This window comes from Microcaecilia unicolor, chromosome 2 (genome assembly GCF_901765095.1).
Source record: "Microcaecilia unicolor chromosome 2, aMicUni1.1, whole genome shotgun sequence".
Lineage (NCBI taxonomy): Eukaryota > Metazoa > Chordata > Amphibia > Gymnophiona > Siphonopidae > Microcaecilia > Microcaecilia unicolor.
In genome coordinates this window covers 182290065-182306797 of record NC_044032.1, presented here as the reverse complement: position 1 = coordinate 182306797, position 16733 = coordinate 182290065, and the positions used below count along the sequence as shown (strand labels likewise).

Below are 16733 nucleotides of genomic sequence, written 5' to 3'. Positions count from 1 at the left end.
ATTATCCCGAGTAAGAAGAGCAGCCTTGGGATTATTGCTGACACAACAGGATGGGTAAAGGACAGGAGTCTGTGTAAATATGTATAGAAATGAACATCCAAAGAGTGAAAAAGAGTAGTTAAGTTCATCAGAAATGGTAGGAACTGTATAGATAACGAGTTCTGAAGTGTTCACTTGCCAGTTTCAGCTTTGCACTCTACAAACACTCTTGGAGTACAGCGTGATGAGAGACAGAGATTGCTCCCGAACTGAAGAAAGAGGACCTGCCAATGCTCCAGATCTCTATTCCAGACCATTGACCCACTCCCATGCTTGTCAGTGTGTGTATGTGGCCCCAGGTGACATCGTAAAAGTAATTTGCTCGTGGGTCTGGGTTGGACTCCGAGTTGGAAATGGAGCTGAGCTATCGGGTTGGAGACATGGGTTACACATGGAATATGGATTTTTAAATGCTGGTTTTCCGACAACCCAAACAAGAATAGAACTTCTAAAATGACCACCAAAAGTTCTATATTTCTCTAGGACCAATATGTCTATTGGAATTGTATAGTGAGAGTTACATGCAAGCACACATTACCTATGAAACAGGCCTAAATAATAGCTTATCAACAAATAAATGTAGTGGGGAGCTGGTGATGGTGCCAGTCGAGTTTGCATGACTTAAATTGAACAAATTAACTGCTCAAGTTATTCTCATGTAGTCTATCAAGCCACCTTATCAGCATATGCAAATCCTAAGGAGTATGTCAGAAAGCATGTCAGAAAAAGTAATTTTTAAGGAGTACATTAGTTACCTCCTAGCTCATGTTACTCTGCGTTAGTTGGAATGTAAGCACCCTACTCCTAACTCCTCCTTTTGAGTGTTCTATAAAATGCTATAAAATTGGCCATGTTACAACTCAGGAGTGTTATCAGATAATGAAAGCAAACCTTATGAAGTGAGGTACTGTAAAAAAAAAAATCTACCATGAAATATGTACATTTTATATTAAGCTTTTGATAAAGTTCCTCATGAGAGACTCCTGAGAAAATTAAAGAGTCATGGGACAGGAAGCAGTGTTCTAGTGTGGATTAGGAATAGGTTATTGGACAGAAAACAGAGGGTAGGGTTAAATGGTCATTTCTCTCAATGGAGGAGGGTGAATAGTGGAGTGCTGCAGGGATTGGTACTGGCACTGGTGCTATTTAACATATTTATAAATGAGATGGAAATCAGAACAACGAGTGAGATGATTATATTTGCAGATGACACAAAACTATTCAAGGTTGTTAAAACATGTGCGGACTGTGAAATATTGCAGGAAGACCTCAGGAAATTGGAAGACTGGGCATCCAAATGGCAGATGAAATTTAATGTGGACAAATGCAAGGTGATGCACACTGGAAAGAATAATACAAATCATAGTTACCTAATGCTAGAGTCCATCTTGGGGTCAGCACTCAAGAAAAGAATCTAGGTGTCGCTGTACATAATATGCTGAAGTTTTCTGAAAACAGGATGCTAGGAATTATTAGGAAAGGGATGGTGAATAAGACTGAAAATACTAAAATGCTTCTGTATTGCTCCATGGTGCGTCCGCACCTTGAGTATTGCATTTAGTTCTGGTCGCCATATCTCAAAAAAGATATTAGTGGTATTAGAAAAAGTCCAAAGAACAGCGACCAAAATGATAAAGGGGATGGAATGCCTCTCGTATGAGGAAAGGCTAAAGAGGTTAGGGCTCTTCAGCTTGGAAAAGAGACGGATGAGGGGAGATATGATTGAGGTCTACAAAATCCTGAGTGGTGTAGAACGAATAGAAGTAAATCGATTGTTTACCCATTCCAAAAGTACAAAGACTAGGGGACACTCAAGGAAGTTACATGGAAATACATTTAAAACGAATAGTTAAGCTCAAGAATTCTTTGTCAGAGGATGTCGTAACAGCGGTTAACGTATCTGGGTTTAAAAAAGGTTTGAGACAGACATGGGGAAGTAACTGCTTGCCCTGGGATTTGTAGCAATAAATAATGCCATGATTTGGATTTCTGTCAGATACTTGTGACCTGGCTTGGTCACTGTTGGAAGCAGGATACTGGGCTAGATGGCCCATTGGTCTGACCCAGTATGGTTACTCTTATGTTCTTATCTAAGCTGCAATTTTCAAAATCAATTAAACCAATTCTGGTCTGTAAAGGACTCTGAAAGAATATGAGCACACTTAAAAAATTCTCTAGTTCTCACAAGTGGGTGATGCCGATCTGCATCTCCCGGTCCGGCGTTTGCCAAGTTTTTGCTGTAGAGTTTTGAATAGTATTGGCACTAAGGGTTTACATGGTTTCTCCGAGAACAAGGAAGCTCCTATATTCTCACAGGTTCTCCAGTTTTCACAAGTGGGTGATGCCAAGCTGCGTTGCACGGTCTGGTGTTTTGCCAAAGCTAAAAAAAGAGCTTTGTGGAGAGCGAGCCGCCCTACAGTGTGTGTATGTGTGAGTGCCTTCCTGCCGTTGCATGAATGCGTTCTCCTCAGTTTAATACTAAAGCAAAAAAATAAAGTAAAATATAACCAAGGAGCGAACTCCAAGGGGAGGTGGGAGAGATTGTGTGAATATGAAGCCTGCTGTCTTCGGAAAATACCTGCTACAGGTAAGTATCTTCGCTTTCTCTGAGGACAAGCAGGCTCCTATATTCTCACAAGCAGGGAATCCCTAGCATCTAGGCTCACCAAAAACAACAAACATTGGTCAATTGGGCATCGCAACAACGAGGACATAACAGAGATTAACCTGAAACTATATACAATCTGAATGAAAGTGTAGTCTGGAACAGAATAAAACGGGCCTAGGAGGGTGGAGTTGGATTCTAGACCTCAAACAGAATCTGCAACACTGTCTGCCTGAACCGACTGTCGTGTCGGGTATCCTGCTCAAAGCAGTAGTGTGATGTGAATGTGTGGGCTAAAGTCCACGCCACAGTCTTGCAAATTTCTTCAATGGAGGCTGATCTCAAGTGGGCTACCGCGCAGCAATGGCTCTGACATTATGAGCCGTGACATGACCCTCCAATGCCAAGTGAAGGAAATGCAGCTTGCCAGCAAAATTGAAATGGTGCATTTCCGATGGCAACCCTCAAACTGTTGGGATCAAAAGAAACAAAAAGCTGGGTAGACTTCTGTGGGGCCTTGTTCGCTTCATGTAGTAGGCCAATGCTCTTTTGCAATCCAAGGTGTGCAAGCTGCGTTCACCAGGATGGGCATCAAGTCGAGGAAAGAATGTTGGCAAAACAATCAACTAGCTCAGATGGAACTCCGACATCACCTTCGGCAGGAACTTAGGGTGCGTGTGGAGGACTATTCTGTTACGATGATACTTAGTATAAGGTGCATCCCCTACTAAGGCCTGAAGCTCACTGACCCTATGAGCTGAGGTAACAGCCACCAAGAAAATGACCTTCCAGGTAAAGTACTTCAGATGGCAGGAATTCAGTGGCTCAAAAGGAGCTTTCATCAGCTGGGTGAAAACAACGTTGAGATCCCATGATACTGGTGGAGGTTTGACAGGGGGCTTTGACAAAAGCAATCCTCTCATGAAGCGAACAACTAAAGGCTGTCCAGAGATGGGCTTACCTTCTACATGTTGATAATAAGCATTAATTGCACTAAGGTGAACCCTTATGGAGTTGGTCTTGAGACCAGACTCTGATAAGTGTAGAAGGTATTCAAACAGGGTCTGTATAGGGTAAGTAAGGGAATCTAAGGCCTTGCTCTCACACCAGATGGCAAACCTCCTCCATTTAACAGACTAACACCTCTTAGTGAAATCTTTCCTGGAAGCCAGCAAGACTCTGGAGACAGCCTCTGAAAGACCTAAGGAAGCGATTTATAGGTTCTCAACATTCAAGCTGTGAAAGCCAGAGACTGGAGGTTGGGATGTAGAAGTGACCCCTTGTTCTGTGTGATGAAGGTTGGAAAACACTCCAATCTCCACAGTTCTTCGGAGGATCATTCCAGAACAGGGAACCAGATCTACCACGGCAAGTACTGCATGATCAGCATCATGATTCCGCAGTCTTGCTTGAGTTTCAACAAAGTTTTTCCTACTAGAGTTATCAGAGGATAAGCATACAGAAGACCTGTCCCCTAACTGAGGAGGAAGGCATCTGATGCTAGTCTGTCGTGGGCCTGAAGCCTGGAACAGAACTCAGGGACCTTGTGATTGATCTGAGTGGCAAAAAGATCCACCGAGGGGGTGTCCCATACTTGGAAGATCTTGCGGGCTTATGCCCATACTGAGAGACCACTCGTGAAGTTGCATTATCCTGTTCAATCTGTTGGCCAGGGTATTGTTTGTGCTCACCAGATAAGTGGCTCAAAGGAACATGCCATGTTGGCGAGTCCAATGCCACATCCGGACGGCCTCCTGACACAGAGGTCGTGATCTGGTGCCCCCCTGCTTGTTGGTGTAATACATTGCAACCTGATTGACTATTTGGATGAGAACAATTCCGTGAGATAACCAATCTCTGAAAGCCTTTAGCGCATTCCAGATTGCCCGAAGCTCCAGGAGATTTATCTGAAGATTTGTTTCCTGGGCGGACCAAGCTCCTTGAGTGTGAAGCCCATCTACATGAGCTCCCCATCCCAGGAGGGAAGCATCTGTCGTCAGCACTTTTTGTGGCTGAGGAATTTGGAATGGAAGTCCCAGAGTTAAATTGCATCAAACTATCCACCACTGAAGAGAGAGTACAAGCTCTGGGAACACTTGGATGACCATCTTCTAGACTCCCCATGACCCAATACCACTGAGACGGCAGGGCCCATTGGGCTGATCTCATGTGAAGACATGTCATGGGTGTAATGCACACTGTGGAAGCCATGTGGCCCAACAACCTCAACATCTGTCGAGGCATGTCCCCTGGCTGAGAGGCATGAACCCTGGAAAGAAGTGAGACAAGATTGTCCCCTCGCGTCTCTGGGAGGTAGGTTTGAACCTTCTGGTGTCGAGCAGGGCTCCTATGAATTCCAATCGCTGGACAGGGTGGAGATGGGACTTGGGCTAGTTTAAATCAAACCCTAGTAGCTCAAGCACCTGAATAGTCATCCACATGGACTACCGAGCACCCTCCTCTGAGGTGCATTTCACCAGCCAATCATCGAGATACAGGAACACATGGATTCCCAGTCTGCGTAGTGATGCTGCAACTACTGCTAGTAACTTGGTGAGGACCCTGGGAGCTGACGCAAGGTCAAAAGGCAACACGTGATACTGAAAGTGATGTGTTCCCAGCCGAAATTGAAGATACTTCCGGTGGGCTGGAAGTATCATGGGATGTGAGTATAAGTTCAGAGAGCATAGCTAATCATTTTTCTGAATTACTGGGAGAAGGGTTCCCTGGGAAACCATCCTGAACTTTTCTCAGACCACAAATTTGTTCAGGTCTCTTAGGTCTAGGATGCGATGCATCCCCCCACCCCCTGTCTTTTTCTGCACAAGGAAGTACCTGGCATAGAATCCTTGCCCTTCTTCCCCTGCTGGAATGGGTTCAACAGCATGGGCCTTTAAAAGGGCAGAGAGTTTGTCTGCAAGTACCTGCTTGTGCTGAGAGCTGAATGGATGAGCTCTTGGGAGGCAAGTTGCAGGTTTGGAGAGCCAATCTGAGACGGACTATTTGAAGAACCCACCGGTCGGAGGTTATAAGAGGCCAGCTTAGGTGAAAAAATTTGACCCTCCCCCCCGACCAGCAAGTCATCTGGGATGGACACTATTACTGCGGCTTTGCTCTGCTGAAGCCAAGCAAAAGCACATCTCTTGTTTTGACTGGGGAGCAGCAGGGACCTTAGGTGCACACTGTTGATGTGAATGAGTGCGCTGGGGCTGAGCCTGAGTAGGATAGCGAGCCAAAGGAGTGTACCTACTCCTTGAATAGTAGTAGGAACTGCTCTGTGGCTTGCCATAATCCCTCCTAGCTGAGGTGGGTGCAGGTGTCCGGTGGGAGAGAGAAGAGAATGTATCAGTATGCTTCTTGATTTGGTCAGTGACCTCCGCAACCTTCTCTCCAAAATGGTTATCCCCCTGGCAAGGGGCATCTGCCAACCGCTGCTGAACAGAGTGTTCCAAGTCAGAAACATGCAGCAATGAGAGTCTGTGAATTGCTATACTTTCAGCAGAGATCCTGGATGTCATAAAAAAAAGTGCCCCTAGCCAAGAACTTTTGATACATCTTCTGCTGCTTGACCCACTGGTGAAAAGACTCGGTGTGCTACGTAGGGAGCGCATCCACCAAATCCAACAGTCGTCGCATTGAGTTTCACAAGTAGATGCTGGTGAAGGGCTAGTAGGACTGTATATGGGAGATGAGCATTGAAGCATGGTACATCTTCCACCCAAAAGAATCCAGGGTTCTAGCTTTTCTGCCTGGGGGTGCCGAGGCATAATCTTTAGTACTCCTGGCTCTCTTGAGAGTGGACTCCACCACTATGGAATTGTGATGCAACTGAGGCCTATCAAAATCAGATGCACCGTGGATCCGATACTGGGTATCAATCTTCTTGGGCATGACAGGGACTGACAGAGGGGACTCCCAGTTCTTGACAAGGAATTTCTTGAGTAACTTGTGGAGAGGTGCAGTCACAGCCTTCTTAGGAAGAGATGTATAGTCCAGGACTTCGAGCATCTTGGCCCTGGGCATTTCCAAAGGAAATGGAATGGCCTCAGCCATTTCCTTTACAAAAGATGAAAATGAAAGGCTCTCTGGGGGAAACCATATCCTTTCAGGTGGAGGGGAGGGTTCAGAGGGAATCCCTAAGACTTATCTGAGGAAAAAGATCTGGGATCTTCATCTGAATCCCATGAGCCCTATTCCTCGGTGTTGGACAATATCTCCCTATGAAACTGATGAGACTGAACCTGCCTCGAGGCTGAGGAACCATGTCCTTGAGAGTGGCGTCAAGAAGCCAACTCCCGCCTCGACACCGGCGAAGCTTTCTCCGTCAACGTCACGACACGGGTTCCGGCTTGGGTGGCAGTCGACACCAGGGCCGCAAGCGGTGCTGGTGTTGGAGGCCTCACTGCAGGTTGAGGGCCAGGCGGGGCCGCAACGGGAGGCAGGGTAGATGCAAGCACCCATGATACTGATGTACACTGTTCCACAAGGCCATTCAGCAGATCTGGGAGCAAGGCCCGAATGAGCTCGAGGGCTGATACTGGGAAAAACTGGGGTGCCAGTTGAGGCAGAGGTTGCAGAACCACTGGGGTCGATGCAGGAGAAGGATCTCAGCTGCTTGGAGACAGGCACATTGGCACCTCCAGTATGGAGAGGGTGCGATCCTCCCAGCACCGATGCTTCTCCGGTACCAAATCCCTCGACGCCCCGGAGCTCCCGGCACCATGCATCAAGAATGACCTATGATGATGCTTCTAGGCCTTCACCCAAAATGTGTCACCAAGGCTCCTTGGTGCTGACAAGAACGATGTCAAATCCTCACATTGCCTTGGGGTTGGGTCTGACGATGGACAGTCCTGGAGGGGGGCCTACATAGCAGGAGGCCTCAAGACAGGTGGAGACCCACTCGACACCTCACTGCTTCCAGTGTCTAAGGGTCTAGAAGCAGCCATGTTTACTGATGCTCCCGATGCTGGTATGATGCTTGACATTGATGCCCGACGTCGATGCTGACACTCCAACCTCGATGTCGATGTAGAGGAACTGGACGGCTCCAAAAATTCTCTCTCGCTGAGCCTCTTGGAAAACCTAGGTCCTCTTCTTCATGCAAAGACAGAGAACACAGTTAGCAGGGCTATGGTCGGGCCCAAGACACTGCAGGCACCAAGAATGGGTGTCCTTTCCTGCGGTAGTCCAATTGCACTGGGTACAGTACTTGAAGCCACTGGGAGTCTTCATGGACATGGACGGGAAAACTTTGCTGGCTAAATCAAACAACTCGATGGTGCCTGAAAAAAGGGGCAAGGCACGGAGAGAAAAAGATCTGGTCAAAGTCAGGGTCTAAAAATGGCCCGATGACGAGAAATAAATAAGTAAACTTAAAACCGGGCAAAACGAATTTAAGAAACTAAAGGAAGGTAAAAAAAAGAGGTCCTATAAGAGGAGCGACAAACAAAACGAGAAAAATATACAGCCAGAAAACACAAAAAAGCTCTCAGACCGGACGAATTAGGAGAGGGCAAAAAAACAGCACCTTCTCATGTGGAAAAAAGAGAACTGAGGAGACTGCGTTCACGCGATGGGTGGGAAGGCACTTGTGCATGCACAGTGGAGCGCAGCTCGTGCTCCACAAAGCTCTTTTTTTAGCTTTGGCAAAATGCCAGACTGGGTGACGTGGATCAACGTCACCCACTTGTGTGTACTAGAGAACTTGTGAGAATACAGGAGCCTGCTTGTCCTCAGAAAAAACATGTAAAACCTTAGTGCTGATACTATTGAAAATTCTCCAGCAAAAAGTTTTTAACTGTGCTCATATTCTTTCAGGGACATTTACAGACCAGAATCTGTCTAATTATAGTCAAATTGATTTTGACATCATTGTGCACATTTTTTTTAGCTAAATGTAAATAAACCATGTCACCAAACATAAAGGCACTTAGCTTTTAAGATCTTTTTTGGGTCCCTTAATTTTTTTTGACCCATTGTAAGTATGTGAAGACAGTTAACAGGGTCATAGCAGCCAGAGCTTTATGACATAAGGGGTCCTTGAAATAGCTGATATGCGAAACATGGTCCATGTCGGGAACCGAAAAGATCTTAAAAGCTAAGTGCTTTTAAGTTTAGTGACATGGTTTAGTCACATTTGGTTAAAAAGCTATGTGCAATGATTACAAAATCAACTGGACTATACTTAGACTGATTCTGGTCTGTTAATGTCCCTGAAAGAATTCTGAGCACAAGTAAAAATATTTTGCTGTAGAGTTTTGAATAGTATCAGTACTAACGGTTTACATGTTTTCTCTGTGGATCTATAGTCAAATTAATGCTTATTAAAAGTCAGTGCTTATCTATTCAAAAAAATCTGTTTGGAAACAGAAATAAATGATATCATTCATATCTAATTATGCCTTAATATAAAGCAAAAATTTGAACACAATGATTCTCTTAAATAGAAATATCTTCTATTTGCTACTGCACATTAATTCAGAGCAGAATTTGAATATTTATCTTGAATAAAAATATCCTCTACTGCTGCTGTGAATTCATGGTCCCCAGAACTCTGTATCTGTGGTTAAAGGAAAACCACCACAGCACCACAATGATGTAGCTCCAAAACTGTGAAAATGCATGCACACTGTCAGCATTTTGGATACATTTTTAACAGTGCTTATTTGATTTCAATCTACTTTTACCCTTGTATCTGAACTGAAAAAGCACCCCTACCTGGCCATAGCTCGCTGCATAATGAATCAAGCTTGGGTGATCTCTTGAACAGCTTAACTCTGCAATGGCTTCCGTTTCACTTACCATCCACCGGACACACTCCAGGTGCCCATTCTGCAGGAGGGAAAAGGGCATAAAGAACAATCAACTCAACTTCTGTTGCATCTAAACATTGCTCTTACAAGAAACCTAATGGTAGAGGGTCTATCCATCTTACAGAAGAGATTCTGTCCATCACAGCTACTGTATGTTGGGTGCAACGTGATAAATCACATCTTGGGGCCCAATAGCTATTTAATTCAGCTCATTGTGACCTGGGGAAGTCACTTAACCCTCTATTGCTCCAGGTAGAAAACTTAGATTTGGAGCCTAGTAGGGACAAAGAAAGTACCTGTATATAAATATATTTTAACTGCTTTCATAGTACCATACAAAGGCGATATATCAAATCTATAACCCTTTACTCCTTTAATTAATCAGTCTGAGTGACTAGCTCCCCCTTACCCCCAGCAGTATTCTATACCCCTGCATATTCTCTCACTTAGATCTATTTGCATGCCCCTTTAGAAATTTGCTTAACCTTGTCTTATGTGTGCACCTCATTGTTCATATACAGCCTTTCACTTACAGGATAAATTCAATCTGAACAAACCATATTCTCTTCTGTCCTCCATACCTTTTACTTCCTGCTCCCATGAACCATAACATTGTATAAAGATCTTATGCCTTAGGACATTTGACTATGGAAAATCAGAAATCCACCAGCCAGAAGCTTGACAACTAAACATTCTATATCTTTCAGCGTTTGATGGGTTCTAAAGACCAGTGAAAAATACCAGTATATTATTAGAAGAAAGGCTAGGAAAAGAAAAATGTTAGAAAGAGTTATCAGCAGCTACTAAGATTAGAAAATATCTGTCAGACTCTGGTCACCTTTATTGCTAACCCAGCTGGCGTCAGCAGGTCTTCATTCCGCTCATTCAGACAATCCTCTCCCATCAAAGATGTCAGATGTTGCAAGCACTCTGCATGTCCATGTGAAGCTGCCAGGTGTAACAGGTTGTTTCCACTTTCATCATGAATTTTATCTAGGTTATCAACTGCAATATGTGGCTAGATACCAAAAAGAGTTAAGACATGAGTGAAAACACAAAACAGTCTCTACCAGAGTCTAATGATCTTAGAATTACATATTACTTTACCGCTCTTCTCAAGCAAGGAAGCAGCTAGCTAGGTGTAGTCTAGTGAAGAAATCATTGGACTAAAAACTAGAAAAACCAGGGTTCAGGTCCTATTGATGCTCCTAGTGACTTTGGCCCAGTTGGCATTTAAATATACTTACAGATACTCAGCACTAGACACCACCTTGATTGATTTGATGCTGAGTAACAGTGACATTCAGTGCCACTATTCAAACAACTTAAGACAGCAATTTTTCTATCCTAAGTTGTCCAGAGAGTTATCTAGATAGTGGTGCTAATACTGTAGCTATCCAAATAATTCCCACTACATCCTCACTCCATTCCCACTACATCCAGACTGCCTGGCACTATCCAGATAGCACCAGGGTGATCCGTAATAATTTTCAGTGACATCATCCAAACGATGCTGCTGAAAAGTAATGGATGGCCCTGGTCAGCTTTACTTATCTGGGTAGCTGGTGCTGCTACCTGGAGAAGTGCTTTTGAACATCAGTCCAAGTGATAACAAGCCCTTTTAGGACAGGCAAATACCTGAAACTAACTTAACTCACCTTGGGCTACTACTGAAAAGCAGTAAGCTAAATTCAAATAAACAAACATGATGATTCTGTTGTTTCCTCAAACTCCTGCTTTTCTTTCTTTTTTTTTTTTTTTTTAACTGCTGAAAGATGTAAGAATAGGATAACATCAAGTTCCTAGCACTGCTTCTTAACAGAACTAATTAATTTTTGCAACAAATTTCTAGATGAAAGGTGGCACTCAAATGCTTCTTACTGGACTGCAGCAGTAAATAAGCATTATGGTTTCCTCTTAGCATTAAGCAGAACAAAAAAGAATACTGGTACTAAACTCCTCAAATGCTCCTTTATGATAGATTTTGGGTAGTGGTTAGGAGCTCCTGGACTTGTATATGAATTTCTTGCATCATGCTACCTACTTGAGGCCACAATTTAATACTGATAGGATTGTGAAGCTGTGACATATATGAGTATGGGTCAAAGGGCATCATCAGGCTTTTATTGTGAGCTCCTGTTTCTATATGCCACAGAAGCATCTTGCCTTAAATAATAACTACTAGTCAAAGCTTAGGAGCTGGTCTAATCTTGAAACAGCTACACACAAAGTAAAATGAAAAACCTTTTGTTAAAAAAGTTACAATTGCTTCAAATTACTGCGACCAGATTGATTTTTAGGGTGAATATGTTTGAGAAAGCTGCTCTTTTACTAAGGAGTCTTCGTTGGTTGCCAGTAATTTCCATAATAGATTTCAAGATAGCTTACATGATTTATAAATCATTGACAGGTCAAAATTCAGATGGATTGGCAACTACTGCATGCTTCTTAAAAATTGTAATGATTCCCGTTCTGTACAAAATTTAACTTTGGCTTTTCCAAGTGTTAGAGGGGTTAGACTGAAAAAAAATATCTGGAACATTCTTTTATATATTTAAGTACAAACATTTGGAATAGCTTACCTATTCAAATTAAAAGGTCTACCTTATACTTGCTGTTTTGTAAAAATCTAAAACTTATTGTGTAAATGATATGGAGTAGTTTAATGCATATTTTTTGTTTTGAACTGTAATTCCGTTTGTGGGAAGTCTTTTTTTTTTTTTAAATTGTAATCCACGTTGAAACCCAACAGAAAAATGTAAAATATAAGACATTTTATAGTATAATATAGTACAGTATTTTGTGAGGCAGGAAATGTGTCACCATTTTTCTGAAATTAAAACTACAAATCTTTTTTAATATGCATTTTTAAAGGATTTGACCACTGCACAAATAGCTAAGTTACTTATCTGTTGCAGGTGTTCTCCAAGAATAGCAGGCACGTGCAGGGGCATAATCGAACAGGGTGCCCAAGTTTTCCTGAGGGCGTCCTTGAAGAACGTCCCCACGAAGGGGCGGGTATTATTGAAACAAGATGGGCGTCGATCTTTCATTTCGAAAATACGGTCGGGGATGCCCAAATCTTCACATTTAGGTCGACCTTAGAGATGGTCGACATAAATGTTGAGATGGTCGACCCCAGTTTTCGGTGATAATGGAAACCAAGGACACCCATCTCAAATACAACCAAATCCAACTCATTTGGTCGTGGGAGGAGCCAGCATTCGTAGTGCACTGGTCCCCCTGATATGCCAGGACACCAACTGGGCACCCTAGGGGCCACGGCAGTGGACTAATTGATGCACTAACTGAACGGAAAAAGCCCTTCCTTTACCGATCCCTTAGTGATTCGGAAAGGAACGGGCATGCATGAAGGAAATCGCATGCAAATGAGCTGCTCGCTGTTAGCTCATTTGCACACAATTTCCTTCCTAAGGAGGGGAAGCCAGTGCAGAGCAGCTAAGCATTATGTGTGGCTGCTCTGCGCATGCCAAAGACAGCTTCATACATGCAGACAAGCTGCGTGTATAATAGCTGTCTACAACCTTAAATAAATTGCCATCTACAACTTTAGAAAAATACAAGTCCAGGTGAAAACGTCCAAGTGCTCATCAGGGACGTCTTTTTTTTCCAGAGTATGGGTGAAGGACGTCCTTCGCAATGCCTTCCTCCCTGCAACGGCAGTTGAGGACGTCCTTCGCAATGCCTCCGTTCCTGCAACGGCAGTTGAGGACGCCCTTGGCTATGCATCCATCCCTGCGATGGCAGTTGAGGACGTCCAAAATGTGGATGTTTGTGTGAGAAGGATGTCCATGCCTGGATGTTTCTGTGAGAAGGACGTCCATGCCTGCTATGCCTCCGACACCCCCTTTATTTATTTGGATTTTGGATCACAAGTAGCAGCACTGGGATTTGAACCGATCACCTCGATTGCAAGACCAGTGCTCTAACCACTAGGCCACTCCTCCACTCCACTCCCTTGAAATTTAGCCGTCCCTGTGGGGCGGGGGGGGGGGGGGGCAGTTCAGGACGTCCAAAATGTTTGAAAGAAGGATGTCCACGCCTTCGCTATGCCTCCGCTGACACACACATACCTCCCCTCCCAGGGACCTGCATACTGCTGCGATGGACCTGAGTATGACATTTCAGGCTGGAAAAAAAAGGTTTTTTTTCAGAGTGGGAGGGGGTTAGTCACCACTTGGAGAGTCAGGGGAGGTCATCCTCGATACCCTCCGGTGGTCATTTGGTCAGTTTGTGCACTTTTTTGAGGCTTGGTCGTAACAAAAAATGGACCAAGTAAAGTCACCCAAGTGCTCGTCAGGGATGCCCTTCTTTTTTCCATTATCGCTCGAGGACACACCCCCGGGAACTTTGGTCGTCCCCGTGACGGGAAGCAGTTGGGAACGCCCAAAATTGGCTTTCGATTATGCCGATTTGGGTGACCCTGAGAGGACGCCTATCTCACAATTCTTTTTTTCGATTTGACCTCGATATGCTGTCAATCATCCCTATACCACAGAAACTCTCTACTTTAAAAGTAAGAACACTGCCACTGTGCTGAAGCTTGACAGCAATGTTTTGTGCACCCGAATAATTGACAGTCATTTTTAGAATTTAGTTTTTACTTTTGTAAAAGTGAACAAATGGATTGAATGTTAGAGCAATAAAGTAGCTGGGATAAAAATGTTAACAGTAGTTGCATTCATTATAGTCTCGATACTTTTACTCAAAAAGTATTATAATAGGCAATTATATTTTTACTTTCATATAAGTAACATTTTTTTAATGTATACTTCCTTGTGTTTTACTTAAGTATTAAAACAAACATTTACTTTGACTTTTACTAAAGTACTTTGACCCAGTACTTTGAACACTGGCAAATGCACACAAGAAGCTTCAGCACATTTTTGTAGGAGAACATATTAGAAATGTTTGCTTTGTATTAGGGCTGTGTAGCATACTTACCAATAATGATATCTGACCTTCTTTCACAATATTAAAGATGCTTTTGATTTTTTTTGCATCTTCACCCTTCTCTTCTGGGCTGCATCTATTCATATTGCTGTTCAGTTCATCCAGTTTAGTTTCTGCAGTTGCTGTCTTTAAGTGGAAAGCCCTCAGCTGGCAGTTGGGCATGGTCTTTTGCAACTTCTGTGCATGAGAATCAGTAAATGTCCTGTTGAAGAAGCTTTTGCTCTGGGTTTCAGGATCATGCACTGTGCCACACCTAACTAGTGGTTGGGAAGGCTTCACTTCTCCAGCTAAATGCCTGTGGTGATCAAGGACAATGGGTTGAGTTTTCTTCAATTCAGAGCTAGAAACAGGGGACAGGACACAAAACTGTGTAGCACTGTCTTGCAAGTTTTCCATGTTTCCTACACCGGTCTTGTCTTTGATGGTGGAGCATCCTACTGAAGTCCTTTTCTCTAGAGCTACTTTGGAACAGGGAGTAACCTGTTGGTTTGATTTGATGTAAGGCACATCTAAAATTTCATCCATGTCCAGGTCATAGTGTTCCAAATCTCCCATAGAAATTTCATGCTCTGTGCTTTTATCTTTAAGGTCCTGTTCCACTCCAGAACATGGTTCACAGGTTGGAGGCACATTTTTGAAGTTGCTGATTTTCTGGTAATCCCCATTTCCTTCTTTTTGATCATCACTTTCATTACTTTCAGGGCTCTCTGGCTGATGCTTTAAGGGAGAAACCCTTTTCACCGGTCGGAACTTGCTGTAAACATCTGCAATTCCTGTTGGTTTCTGTGCACTTCCAATCAGAGTTGAAATGCCATAGTTCCAATTTGTGTTTGAAACTACAAGATTAAAAAAAAAATCATAATTATTTTTAGGCTTTGATCAGACTCACTCTAGGGAAAAATAAATTAACCAGAAAAATCATACTGGGTGCAAGTTTTAATAGCCTGCATTTTATGGCATGTGCTGGAACATTACAGTCAGTTTCCAAAAGGGTAACTACTCAAATTGTTTCCTTTTAAAAATCAGCAGTTGCAAAGTATGTGCTAAAAACACCCTGACACCTTAGTCCTGCTATTTTGTGTAGACAATTAAAGGAACCCTTTTTCTAAACCATGGTAAAATTTGCAGGTACCTTGGCTTAACGTGGGATTTCACCAAATGATAGCTGAAGATTTTATATGGAACCTTTTGGGGATATTTCCACAATTTTTTATTACAGGCCATACATTGTTTCCATTAGCATGTTGTACTTGCTGAGAGTTAACACGAGACCATTTAATGACTCCTATTTAGGAGGCGGTCAGTGGCCTTGTGTTAACAGTATGTTATCTACTTAGCATGCAGTAAGTGCAGCGCATTACCTAGATAATGCTTCCATGCCTATTCCCCCACCCATGCCCATCCACGCTGGCAGAAAAATACCCCCCCCCCCCAAGTAACACATGGAAAAAGGCAATCTACTAGGAGTGGCCTAGTGGTTAGGGTGGTGGACTTTGGTCCTGGGGAACTGAGGAACTGAGTTCAATTCCCACTTCAGGCACAGGCAGCTCCTTGTGACTCTGGGCAAGTCACTTAACCCTCCATTGCCCCATGTAAGCCGCATTGAGCCTGCCATGAGTGGGAAAGCGCGGGGTACAAATGTAACAAAAAAAAACCCCTAATGCAGTCACCCAGTAGCCTGTTTCCCTGCGTTAACCACATGTTAACTGCTTAAGGCTCTGTAGTGAAAGGGCTCTTAAGCAACTTAAATAATGCATGTGTACATTTGAAAATAGAATCTACGTAATTTGATTCTGAATGTAGATTGCTGCTTCTTACATGTGAGCTCCGATATTGCCTTACTTTGTAAAATGTTACTTGTTGTTATGTTGTGAGCTCTTGATGGTATCTGTATCAAAAATCAATAAAAGAAATTAAACTTGAAAATAGAATCTACATGTGTTTTCCTACTCTGACTTATCCAGGCCCATAGGAACATCTCTTTTCTACCTGGTTAAAAGCTTTCTTGCTATCTATACTTTTAGCAGGACAGAAGTAAAGAGTTTTTAGACAGTGTTAACAACAGCTCTTCCCAAGGGCAATTGAAGGGCTTATTTCCAAAATTTGCTAACTGTTGTCACTTTGAATTGAGCCTAGAGGACACAAAGTGATAAAGTAAGGTGCCCAGAGTCACAGACTATGAAGAACTTTGTCTTCATGATCCAGGATGTCTCTTGAATCACAGACCAAAGTTGTAACCACCTGATTGGGGAGTAGAAACCCAAGAGAGACTTATGTGTTAGGCGGTGAGAGTCTGATAG

At 43.3% G+C, this 16733-nt stretch overlaps 1 protein-coding gene across 4 annotated transcripts in view; it reads right to left on the bottom strand.

The window, feature by feature from the left end:
• Positions 1-16733, bottom strand: part of SNCAIP (synuclein alpha interacting protein) — a 340141-nt gene that overhangs the window by 54866 nt on the left and 268542 nt on the right. For all 4 annotated transcript variants that reach the window (XM_030193536.1, XM_030193539.1, XM_030193538.1 and 1 more), the window contains 3 exons: positions 14425-15269; positions 10298-10477; positions 9365-9478 (listed from right to left, as the gene is read on the bottom strand). In XM_030193536.1, coding sequence (XP_030049396.1) covers positions 9365-9478; positions 10298-10477; positions 14425-15269 — 1139 coding nt within the window. The remainder of the gene's footprint in view (positions 1-9364; positions 9479-10297; positions 10478-14424; positions 15270-16733) is intronic.